Source organism: Carica papaya, chromosome 1 (genome assembly GCF_054855325.1).
Source record: "Carica papaya isolate Zhongbai chromosome 1, ASM5485532v1, whole genome shotgun sequence".
Lineage (NCBI taxonomy): Eukaryota > Viridiplantae > Streptophyta > Magnoliopsida > Brassicales > Caricaceae > Carica > Carica papaya.
This window is the reverse complement of record NC_142309.1, coordinates 1388296-1400172: the sequence shown is the minus strand read 5'-3', so window position 1 is coordinate 1400172 and position 11877 is coordinate 1388296. Positions and strand designations below refer to the sequence as shown.

The following is an 11877-nucleotide window of genomic DNA, read 5'->3' as shown; positions in this document are numbered from 1 at the left end:
AGATATAGAGATTGTGATGAGTTTGTTCGATAGCAGAGTGTATGTTATTATGTATACATGTAAGTTTATTCACTGGTTTAATCCCTTTCTTCACAAAGTCATGTAAAAAAAGGCCTGGTGTAAGCATACATATTATCATGTATATATATATATATATGAACTTAAAATCGTTCTATATACTAAGATGTATTGAGTCTCTTTAAATTGAATGCATGATAGTAAATCTGGCTCATCAAGGTGAAGTGGACTTCAAATGAGGAAAAAAAAGAATCGGTGATATTGCAATGGAGTTGGGAGGCAAGCTTCTCAACTATTCATTTCCTCTGTGGGAGAGAACTGGATCACAGTACAGGCAAGAGTTCATCAAGTGCCGCTACAATGCTTCGGTAATACTCCCAAACTCGTTCTGCATTTTTCTCCCTCGCCGCGTAGTCTAGCTGCAAAAGATTATATTATATCAACTCAGGCAACCATCAGAATTGCACAAGAAAACAATTTAGTTCTTGTTTATATTTTAAGTAAGCTTTCATTATCCGAAAAATTTAGAAGCTCACGAGTTACAAACTTAGAAAAGAATATGAAAAACAGTTAAGAATACTAACTCAGATGATATAATATTTTATTAGAAAATTGATTAGTCGAATTCAAATTTTATGTATGGTCTCACCAAATGAACTACAACTCGTTATCAACTTTAGTAGCAGACAACTAATAGCTAAAGAATAATAATGCTACTTTCGGAGCAAATGTTTTATGTATAAATATTAACTAGTTGGATTAGAACTTGAAAAAATTCAATCTGAAAATAGAATTACAAGTGAATACATTCTATCGAACTTTACATTGTCTTCTGACTCACAAATGAAATTGAAGAAAATTTCTAAAGATTAAGAGGGGAAAAACAACGTACTCTTGTCACATTATTGAAGAGATTGGAGTAGAGCTTCCTCAATTTTGGTCTTTGGCTTCCAGGCTTCCCTTGGATTATAGTATATATATCCTGTTTCAAGTAAGATGAACTCAGTCTCAGCATCTTCTGTGCTTCACCCCATGACTCGGTCTCTATTAAGCCCTTTACTTCCAGCAAAGCTTGTGCATGGCTTCTGATCCCACTCTCTGCTTCCTCCACTGTCTGCTCAGGTGCCACCATTCTCAACTCTATCCCATCAGCCATTAATTCTTGTTTAGACAAGAACAGAACCCCTGCAACCATTCCTCTTCTGCTGATTTTTGTTAGTACTAGTTCTTGGGTTGGTTTTTTGAAGCATCGAGTGTCAAGGCTGCAAATTTTGAAGCTTGGAGAAGAGGGTTTTAGGTTATATGCTCTCGACAGTATTGGTCTTAGTGCCATTTTTCTTTTTAACTGTGAATGATGATAATACCCAGAGACAGAATCTGTATATTAGTATAGGTGAATGGATAACTTCAATCAACTGGGTTTCATGAGAGAATGACCAAGAAAAAAGTGAAGGGAGGAAGTCTTCAAGTTGTTTGTTTGGAACCCAGATTAAAAATCTTGAAATTGATTGAACAAGAAAATTTTGAGTGCAGAAACAAAATCTGAGCTTTTATAATCAAATACAGAGGAGGAGGAGGAGGAGGAGGAGGAGGAGGAGGAGGAGGAGGAACAGGAAGCAACTCGACTGCTGCTGATAGAAAACAGATATTTACATTTCTTATCCTTTCTTTTTTTTTTTTTTAATTTAATTAATTCAAGATATATATATTTTTTTAAGAAAAAGAAACATAAAAATTATATTTTAGAAAGTTTCAATTTTTTTTTATAGAATTCATTTATAAATTCATATTTAATTTAACTGAAGGATTATGAAATTTCTTTCTAAATATTCTCATGTAAAATTTATGCTAACCCGGAAAAACAAATTTAAAATTTCAATAATTTTAACATAATTTAAAATATATTATTTAAATGAATTTAATTTTTTGTTATGTTAATAAAATTTATTTACAAGGATTAAATTTTCTAATTTAATTTTTTTTAAGATAAAACAAAAATGTTTAGGGTGATGTAGCAAAATATATATTTTTATTTTATAAGAATATTTTTATTTTTTAAGTACTTAATATTACTATAAGAATATAATTATTATAAAATAAATCAAATACATTTATTGCTAGGTAGCTTTTTAGTAATTTGGTGGTCATGATTCACAGGAGCCCTTTGGGTGACGTGTTAAGATCTCAGTGGTCAGAATTCGGAAGAAGTCGCGCCACGTGGAATCCTGTCGGTAAACTTGCATACATCATATAATATTCCTCCCATTAAACCCTTGAAAATACGCGCGACTCCCCTCCCTCTCTCTCTCTCTCTCTCTCTCTCTCGCTCTCAGTATGAACAGAATGCGTACCAGGGGTGACTCTAACAGAGGAAGCAAATCATCGGGTAAGAGTCTTCTTACAGAAGCTATTTTGATTGGTTCTGAAGAAAAATTTTTAAGAACAGAAAGAAAATATTATATTTTATGTCTGATAGTGGTAGGTGTAATTTTCTCTGTTTCAATATTCTAATTTGAAAACAAAATTTGATTTTGGGACTGCATTGTGGTGTTAATGATTTTCACTATGATTACCCACTTTAGTTCTTGGGGAGAATTGGTGAAGAAGACGTGAAATGGAAAATCTTTATGTTTATGTGAGATTCGCTGAAAAGGAACCATTGTTTATTAGTCTGATTACGGGAAATTCACGGAATTTAACAGATGTTTGTTTTTTTGGTTTAGGAGCACTTGAGAATGTATCGAACCAAGGGGTAAACAAACTTTTAAGACGTGTGAATACTCGTGGCTTATCGAGGAAGAGGAAACAAGAAGATGACTTTCATCAGTGTGATTCTATTGACATGGTTGGTCCCCTATCAACTTATTTGTTCTGCTTATGAATGATTGTGATACGTCCACTTGATATCTGTGATGGAAAATTGGCCCACTTAGCATGTATGATGGCTTTAAATCAAATTAGATCCCTATTTTTATAATATTCTTTTTTTCCGCTTTTCCAGCCAGAGAGTGGACCAGAAAAAGATGAGAATGAGAAGGAAGATGTAGATATTAGGGTCGCCTCAAATGCGTCAGATGTTCGAGGATGCAGTAAAGATGTAGATGCTCTCTTGTGCAGTGGGGATGAAATGAACGATTCAGATTGGGAAGATTGTCCTGTTCCTGTGTTGGACAACATAGATAGTTGTCCTGATGATTCTTCTAAGGGGTTGACTATTGAACTTAGTGAGTTACCAGATCCTCTAAGGGAGAGGCCTACTCGTAGAGCATCTGCAAAAGATAAGGTGGTTACACTCCTTTGATTTTTTATATGATATAAATTTTTACAAATTAATGGAACAACTCAGAGGGTTCTGCTTTTCTCACAGGAATTGGCTGATCTTGTGCATAAGGTTCATTTGCTTTGTTTACTTGCCAGGGGCAGAATAACTGACAATGCTTGTGATGATCCTCTAATTCAGGTTGCCTTTTGATCATGTCATAGTATTCAGTAAAGCTCTTGCATATATTTTCTTGTTATTTTACTTGCTCTTATTCTGGGTTTGTGGGGTATTGTACTGGTAATCTACTTCAAAATAAGAGCACTTTGTCTACTTTTCTGGCTGCCGGCATATTTCTGGTACATTAGCAATTTTCATGTTCTGCATACCTCTAGTTTTTTGGTTTCTATATCTGCCTGCTACTTTTGCTGGACTGTTGTATTACAACCCCTATCTCTATGCTTTTTCCATGTATATGCCATTGTGTTAATTGTTTACTTTATACCATTGCTTTGTCATGATTTTGTTTTTATGTTTGCAAGACATTTGTAATGTTTTTACTCTTAGTGAAAACCAAAAATCAAAAATTGAAATTAATCCAGCTGTTAACTCTATTAGAAAGTAACAGCGAAGCATTCTAAAAGCAACAACACTAATGAAGTTTTCACAGCAATGTTGTTTTGGTATTCAGTTGTAGCATTGAAATGTTGCATCTATTTTATACTACTGAGCTTTTTTTATTTCTAAAAAGGGGGAAAGAATTATAATTTGCATACCCAACTACAAAAGATGGTTGCTGCCCAAGTACAAAAGAGAGGAACTACCTTACGTGTTGGAGAAAATGTCTATGAGGTCTCCAAAATCCCACTCATGGAGCTCTTTGTAGTCTTTTTTGCCAGTCTATTGTTTTTCTAACTAATAAGATATCTCATAGATTTCCTAATTTGTCTTTTATGTAAAATTTGTTACATAAGATATTGATTACTTAATTGCAAACAAGGTTAGCAGCTGCTAGCAAAGAGAAGACAATGATGAACCAAGAATTTCTTTGTTAGGACTTTTTTGTCTGTTATATCTCTATCATCGTTCTTCTGATTATTGTTCTGTCTAACCTATCTTGTTTAGTCTATTTTTCTCTATAGTTACCTTGATCTCTAATTTTCTCTAGTCTATCTATATTCTTCTATTGCTTATCTAAATTTATTTTGTTTTTAAACTATCGATGGTAGCCGCTACTCCGCACAGCATAATATTTAGTTATGATTTTATAAGGATGATAAAATTACATTTTAATACATATAAGGGAGCATTATTCAATTTCTTGTTTTATTGCTCTTTTCATTATGATACTTAAGAAAATGGGAGATGGGCATTTTTGATTGTTTGATGGAACTTGACAATGATTGGCAGGCTTCCTTGCTTTCTCTTCTACCATCACACTTATTAAAAATATCGGAGCTTACAAAACTTACTGCAAGCAATTTATCTCCTCTTGTCAACTGGGTATAATTTTAATAGGTTGCTATTTATAGTTTCATTTTGTTGTTCCTGCTAAATCTTGTCTAATTTTTTTATTTTATAAAACGGGCAGTTTCATGATAGCTTCCATGTTACAAGTTCAGCTAGTGCAAGGAGATCTTTTCAATCTTCCTTGGCCTTTGCTCTTGAATCTCGAGAAGGCACTTCTGAGGAGGTATTTTCAAGATCTTATGTGCTGTACAGATTTGAGACAATATTATATGTACTTCCTTTGGTTATAATGCCATCTTTCATAATTTTAAATCGATATGTCCTTATCTCTCAGTCAGCATTTATGGATTGGACATGAGACATCATTCTTTGCTTGCATACTGTTTGTTCTCTACTTTGATTGCTGTGTCAATACCTCCTATGGCTGGATATTTCAGTCCTTGCATATAGTTCTTATACTATCTGATAATGAAAATGGAATAGCAATTAAGGTGTATTATTAATTCCATGATTAAAAGAAGGGATTAGAGCAAATAATGTAAAGGATCAATCATATGAGCATATACTGGATTAAGTTTGTGGAAAATTCATAACATTATTTTCATTGCAGCTTGCGGCTTTATCTGTGGCATTATTTAGAGCTTTGAATCTGACAACCCGGTATGTTGTTTTAGATGAGAACCATAAACTTATGTTGCTTATATGGACTGCTTTTATTATTGTTGTTTTCATATTCATTTTTCTTCACATCTTTGGGATCTTAAACACCTTTACATGTCAAGGTTTAGTGTTGAGACATGAAGAGAGTTGATTTAGTTGTATTATTCCATCAAAGTTTATCAATAGCATGGCAATTTCCCGTAGAAGGATTGTTTGGGATCTTTTACTGTTCTAATTTATGTTCTCATCTTCAGTGCCGACTCGAAGCTCTCTTTTGTGTACTTTCTTTCTAAGCTAGATTGCTTTTGTTTCTAGATGATTTTTCTTGGTTTCTTCTTAAGATGGAATTGGCTCTTGAAAATCCTAGATAGTCGATTATGGGATTTTATCCTCCACACTCCAGTTTATGGTTTCGGTATATGTGCTTTTGTTAATGTTATTTTTCTTCCAACAGGTCTTTTTTTTCTTTTGCAGTTCTGAGATTTTATGACGTTGATTTTTCATGGTGTTGAGGCACGAGGAGTTGGTTAACTCTGTAAATTTATTCAGCTGTTCTATGACATATTTTTATCATCAGGAGATAGTGGGAGCTCTCTTATACTATAGTTGCTTTCTAACTTCAATTGTTTTTGCTTATATCTATGCATGGTTTCAGTTGCTTTGTTAAGATGGAATTTGCTGTTGAAACCCCAGACTGTTGTTTACTTGATTGTCTTCAAACTCCACTTTATGGTTTCAAGATGTGTGCATGTTTTTATATTGGACTTTATATTTCTATGTGAATACAGATGTATCTTTATATTAAATTGTGTGGCCCTCAGGTTTGTGTCCATTCTGGATGTTGCTTCGTTAAAGCCCGATGCTGACAAATGTGAATCTTCAACTGGAAGTAGATCGGGTGAGGGAATTTTTAACACATCAACATTGATGGTCACAAGACAGGAAGAGGTGTCCACATCTCCTGTTAACTCGTTTTTGTGCAATGAGAATACCAGTATCTGTGACACTTCTTTGAGAGGTTCGTCCAAAAGAACAAGCAAAAAGCCTAACGATTCTTCCATTGCTGGTGAGCTAAAAGATATGACAGTGGATTCATTAGCTTGTAAGGCACAGTATGATATATCTGAAGCATGCTCTACAAGTAAATCTTATAGTTCAAAGAGGAAAGGGGATCTTGAGTTTGAGATGCAGTTGGAAATGGCACTTTCTTCAACATCCGTTGGGATTCATAAGGTTGACGAAGGATCAGATACAAAGAATCTGAAAAGTGATGTGTCAGATGTCTCTCCATCACTTAAAAAGATAAAAAGAATTCAAAATGTGGACGTTTCAATATCTTCTCAAGGAATTTCAACTGCTGTTGGTTCAAAAAAGGTAGGATCTCCATCATACTGGGCTGAAGTATATTGCAGTGGAGAGAACTTGGAAGGGAAGTGGGTCCATGTTGATGCTATCAATGCAATTATAGACGGAGAAGCGAAAGTGGAAGCCGCAGCTGCAGCCTGTAAAACATCTTTGAGATATGTAGTTGCTTTTGCTGGTGGAGGAGCTAAAGATGTGACCCGCAGGTATTGTATTCTCCTACCTCTATACTCCTACCCTGCTTTCATATTGGCTTAGGTTGCTTGTACAATCAAGCTTCTTGCCAAGTGTGCATATGTTTTATTCTTGCGCTGTTTCACGTGTTTTTTGGATGGACATGTATTGTGATTTATCTCTAATGATATTCCTTTTGGAATTATCTTCTCTTACTGGCCTCCTAGTATCTTACAAATTAACTAACTTAATGAGGTGCATTTAGGTAGTGATGATTTCGCTGGTCTGCTAATAAAAGCAAAAGATTACTCCTTTTTCCAGCTTGTACTTAATTTATTTCCATTGAATGGTAAAATGATATCGCAGCACAAGCCACAGTTTTTGGAATTTCAGTTTTAGAGGCTGGGTGGTAAACACAAAACTATTTCAAAAACTTACAGGAAACAACTGGAATGGGAAAGAAAGGTGATGCAGAATGCATTATGTTAAGAATGGTTTTGATATGTATTCTAATAAATATTACAACCCTATATATATAAGTTGTCAAGACGGAAAAAGAAAGTAAACAATTAATTTCAATTAATTAAAACAGATAATTTATCTTTAAACCCTTTTAACTTAATTTATGTTATCTTTAATATAAATTTACTTTCTCTTTAACACTCTCTCTCAAGTTGAGGAATAAATATTGGTTATTCTCAGTTTCCTAATAAGAATTTGAAATGCTGGATTGCCTGAGTCTTTTTTCGCCTTTTTTTTTTTTCTTTTGGATTAAGGTGCATGGGCTTTAGGAGGATACTGTTTTCTCTACTAAATGTGTAAATTGACTTCCTATTCTTCATTGGTTGGTTTTTGTTTTCTGTTGTTTTGGCATTTTCTTTCTTATCTAATTTTGTTTGGGCGACACGCAGTTCTCCTCTTACTTACGTTCTTCCTCTGCTCTTATAACAAGATCTCTTCTTTTCAAAATAATATCTCTTCTATTCTAACAAAATCTTTTTCTTCTTTTTTCCATTACCTTAGAAGCTTGTGGAAGCTAAGACCCCAACCATAGTTGAAACTTGGCATTAGGTTTTCTGTTGGCTTCCTGCATGTGGATCAGTTTTCACCTTCCTCATAAAATTTCAACCCACCCGTCAATCAATTTTTTCAGTTATGAGATGACACATTATATAAAGATTATATTCATATAATGCAGTGTTCCTCTTCGTATTTTGGCTTAAATTATAATGTTATAGTACAGGTACTGCATGAAATGGCACAAGATTGCATCAAAACGGGTAAATTCACTTTGGTGGGATGCAGTATTGGCACCATTGAGGCAGTTAGAGTCAGGAGCAACTGGAGGTGCTGTTCATCTTGAAGAAAACTCTGTTGGTTCCTTGAATGATCATGAGAAGTCAGAAGCATCAAGATCTTGTTCTACAATTAGAGATACCAATTTACCAACTTCTGCTGAGGCCTTTGCAAGGAGCTCTTTTGTTGCCACCAGGAGCATGCTTGAAGATATTGAGTTGGAAATTAGGGCCCTAACTGAGCCTCTTCCGACCAACCAGCAGGTACGGTGGTCTTAGGGAAATAATATAATTTTTTATTTTAAAGGGATTAAGCTTCAAGCATCTCTTTTATAGAACTTGTTTTATGCAGGCATACAAGAACCATAAACTGTACATGATTGAAAGATGGCTTAAGAAGTATGAGATACTTCATCCAAAGGGTCCTGTTCTTGGCTTTTGTTCTGGTCATCCAGTCTACCCTCGAACTTGTGTGCAAACACTCAGGACAAAAGAAAGATGGCTGCGGGAAGGGCTTCAGGTTAAAGCCAATGAGCTTCCAGCAAAGGTCTGATATGGTTAATGTGATTGCATGATGTGGATAATGCTCTTTCATTTCTTATTGGTAGGGGCTGCTAGCTATATACGAAAGATTATTTACAAGTCAAGAGCTGTAGAATTTATGAGCTCTTCCTCACAGCATGTAACCATTAAACTAAAAATTCAAGGGATAATTTATAAAACATAATAGTATGTAAATGAGAAATTTGAGAACACTTCCCACTAATTAAAGACAATGAGTCAGTCAACTATCTTTTTTCTTTAATTTGGTTTATTCAACTTGTAAGAACCTGCTAAGTCTCTCCTTGTTAGTCACCCGTCCTCTCCATTAATTTATGGCTTGTGGATCCATCTGGGTTCCTGTTCACGTGCTAAGTTTGGCATCCCACTCGTGTAGGGAAGGACGTTTTAAATATGAATGATAAACTCAAGTCTTTTGGTCAATCTAACTTTTTAGATGGTTGGTCAGATAATCAATTAACTAACATGTTGTAAATAACTAATTAATTGCCAATTTTCTAGAGCTTAATTTGATAGAAAAAAATCAATTTTGTTGATCACATTCTAAAAAATGAACTCAAGAAACTGTTGTTCATCTCATGCATTACCGGAAAAAATAGTCAAATGGATCAAAAGGCTAGTGTTTCTGGAAGCATTTGCATCAATGTACACGTTAAATATGTTTCTGATGTGGTTCATCCTTAAATTTCTTTTCTTCAGGTTCTTAAGCGTTCTTCAAAGCTTAAAAATGTTCAATTTGCTGGAGATGATGATTGTGGTGAAACTGATTCTCAAGGAAATATTGAACTTTATGGGAAGTGGCAACTGGAATCATTGAATTTACCTCGTGCTGTCAATGGGATTGTGCCAAAGGTATTTTAGCTCTAGTTCTTGTTATGTCAATCATTTTTTAATACCTCCCATATTTAAATAACTTGAGAGCTAGGCTTTTTCTTTGTTAAAGTATGACACGTAATGCATTTACTTGATTGGTACTGAGAGTAGAGATTGAGAACTAACTGTGTCTTTGTTGCATGCATGGTCGCATCTTTACTTTACATCTTGAGATGTCACAGAGTTCCCCTTGTTTCATTTATCATAGCCAAATAATTTTGGTGCAAAATACATTTTTCCATATTTTTTTACGTGATTACCCAGCTTAACTTACAAATGGTACAGGTTCGTAAAACTTGAGAATGTTAGACTTTGGATACTTTTATCTGCCTGATTGTTCTTTTCAGACTTCAATCATTGCTTATTGGCATTCTCTTGATTGTATTATAGAATGAACGTGGTCAAGTTGAAGTATGGTCTGAGAAGTGCCTCCCACCAGGAACAGTGCACTTAAGGTTGCCAAGAATATTTTATGTGGCTAAGAGGCTCGGAATTGATTATGCACCTGCCATGGTTGGCTTTGAGTTCAAGAATGGACGTTCTCATCCTGTCTTTGATGGTATTGTGGTTTGCTCTGAGTTCAATGATGCAATAATAGAGGTACAAATACACATCTAGCTTCATCTGTGCTTTCTTTGTCCTTGCATTGAGCTAGATAGCTGGTTACTTAGAGAGTTTTTTTTTTTTTCGGTGTGGAAATAGTTAGAAACAATCTTGACGTGAAACTTCTGGCTCTTCTTTTTACCTTCCAAACCCTCACAAAATTTAGAAAATGGGAAATAAATTGGACTATCAAATCCCTCAATTTGTGCATGTTTCTCTATTTGTATTTTGTGTGAAAAAAAATGTCTTAATGTTATCTCCACTTCAGTTGAAAAGACTTCACTTGTTATCACCTTCTCTTTCGTTGCCTCTTGAACTTTTGTAAACCTCATTAAGTGACTTTGGATTTGTTCATTACAGGCATATGCAGAAGAAGAGTATAAAAGAGAGTCCGAAGAGAAGAAAAAAAAAGAAGCACGTGCCATTTCTCGGTGGTATCAACTTCTGTCATCTATTTTAACTCGGCAAAAGTTGAAAAACCGTTATGGGGAGGGTTTATCATCATATGCATCCAGTAATAGACAGACAGTCAACGATAAGTTAACTCAAGTTGACAGCATTACGGAGGGCAAGGAATCTCAAGGATGCGAGAAACGGGATACACAGGATGCCAAATTTGATCATATGTCATCGGTGCTCAACGAAGACCATGAACATGTATTTTTGAAAGAGGACCAAAGCTTTGATGTGGAGACCTCAGTGCGCACCAAGCGCTGTCGTTGTGGATTCTCTGTTCAAGTGGAGGAATTGTAGCACAATTTTGATCTCTTCCGGAATCTTGAAAGGTTACCCGGAAAAACTAGAAAAAAGAATGTCGATTCTTGTAATTTTATCAGGTTATAGAGGTTCATGCATGAATATTTGGAGTAAGATTGTAGTCTTAAGGTTCTCTGATTAGTTGTATATAGCAAACCAGGCATGTATCTGAAACTAGAAAGAGGAGTAAATTCTGTAATTCTATCAGGTTGTAGAGCTTCATGCATGAATATTTAGGGTAAGATTGTAGTGTAGGACTATGCATAATTATTATTGGAAATATCTAAAAACCCCTCCATATATATATTTATATTACACAAAATTACAAATATTTTGGAAACTTCATATTTTACAAACTATTACATATATCATACCGCAGATAATGAACTCAGAGTGTTAAAACTATAATAAAATTATTATAATGTCCCTTATTTAATGATAAATTTATTAATAATTTTTTAAAATATTAAAAACACACGTCATTTATTAAATAAATTAAAATTAATTATTAATAAAAATTATTCAAAAAGGTTTTTATAATTTATTTTTTATTTAAAGACTACGACACACGACACTTTTGATAATTAAATTATACGAGATCTGTTTGGATGTTATTATGTTAGAAGATTGCTCAGGGAGTGCAAAAATATAAAAACTAAAGTCTCGACCCGACACTATAAGTATAAATAATTTTGTAGAAGAAATAAAAATATGTATATATCTAATTATATTAAATACACACATTTAAATTTAGAAATTCTAAACTATCAATCGATATCTTCAAATTTTTTTTAGTGTTAACATTTTCTAACGTATAAGAAAAAAATTATCTGAATCTAATAAATA

General features: G+C 34.1%; 2 protein-coding genes across 3 annotated transcripts; one reads left to right on the top strand and one right to left on the bottom strand.

Moving 5' to 3' along the window:
- Positions 1-152: 152 nt before the first annotated feature.
- Positions 153-1863, bottom strand: PQL3 (PsbQ-like 3). Its single transcript, XM_022035627.2, has 2 exons — positions 911-1863; positions 153-437 (listed from the first exon to the last, which is right to left on the bottom strand). The coding sequence occupies exons 1-2, from the start codon at positions 1349-1351 to the stop codon at positions 342-344; spliced, it is 537 nt and encodes a 178-aa protein (XP_021891319.1). The 5' UTR covers positions 1352-1863; the 3' UTR covers positions 153-341.
- A 312-nt stretch (positions 1864-2175) lies between these two features.
- RAD4 (DNA repair protein Rad4 family) lies at positions 2176-11238 on the top strand. Of its 2 annotated transcripts, XM_088212862.1 has the most exons (13): positions 2176-2404; positions 2742-2863; positions 3020-3301; positions 3386-3478; positions 4688-4780; positions 4869-4970; positions 5358-5407; positions 6229-6975; positions 8187-8502; positions 8591-8785; positions 9499-9651; positions 10063-10272; positions 10636-11238. In XM_088212862.1, exons 1-13 carry the CDS (start codon positions 2353-2355, stop codon positions 11026-11028), a joined length of 2808 nt encoding a protein of 935 aa, XP_088068988.1. In that variant the 5' UTR covers positions 2176-2352; the 3' UTR covers positions 11029-11238. The 2 variants fall into 2 exon arrangements, with proteins under 2 accessions (XP_088068988.1, XP_088068994.1); XM_088212868.1 differs by lacking the exon at positions 4688-4780.
- Positions 11239-11877: the final 639 nt, after the last annotated feature.

Excerpts from the sequence above, each read along its gene's own strand:
- PQL3 (XM_022035627.2), bottom strand. The coding sequence starts at position 1,351 with ATGGCACTAAGACCAATACTGTCGAGAGCATATAACCTAAAACCCTCT. Across the intron at positions 438-910 it reads TCTTCAATAATGTGACAAGA|CTAGACTACGCGGCGAGGGA; the intron begins GTACGTTGTTTT and ends AATCTTTTGCAG.
- RAD4 (XM_088212862.1), top strand. The coding sequence starts at position 2,353 with ATGAACAGAATGCGTACCAGGGGTGACTCTAACAGAGGAAGCAAATCA. Across the intron at positions 2,405-2,741 it reads CAGAGGAAGCAAATCATCGG|GAGCACTTGAGAATGTATCG; the intron begins GTAAGAGTCTTC and ends TTTTTGGTTTAG. Across the intron at positions 4,971-5,357 it reads GAGAAGGCACTTCTGAGGAG|CTTGCGGCTTTATCTGTGGC; the intron begins GTATTTTCAAGA and ends TTTTCATTGCAG.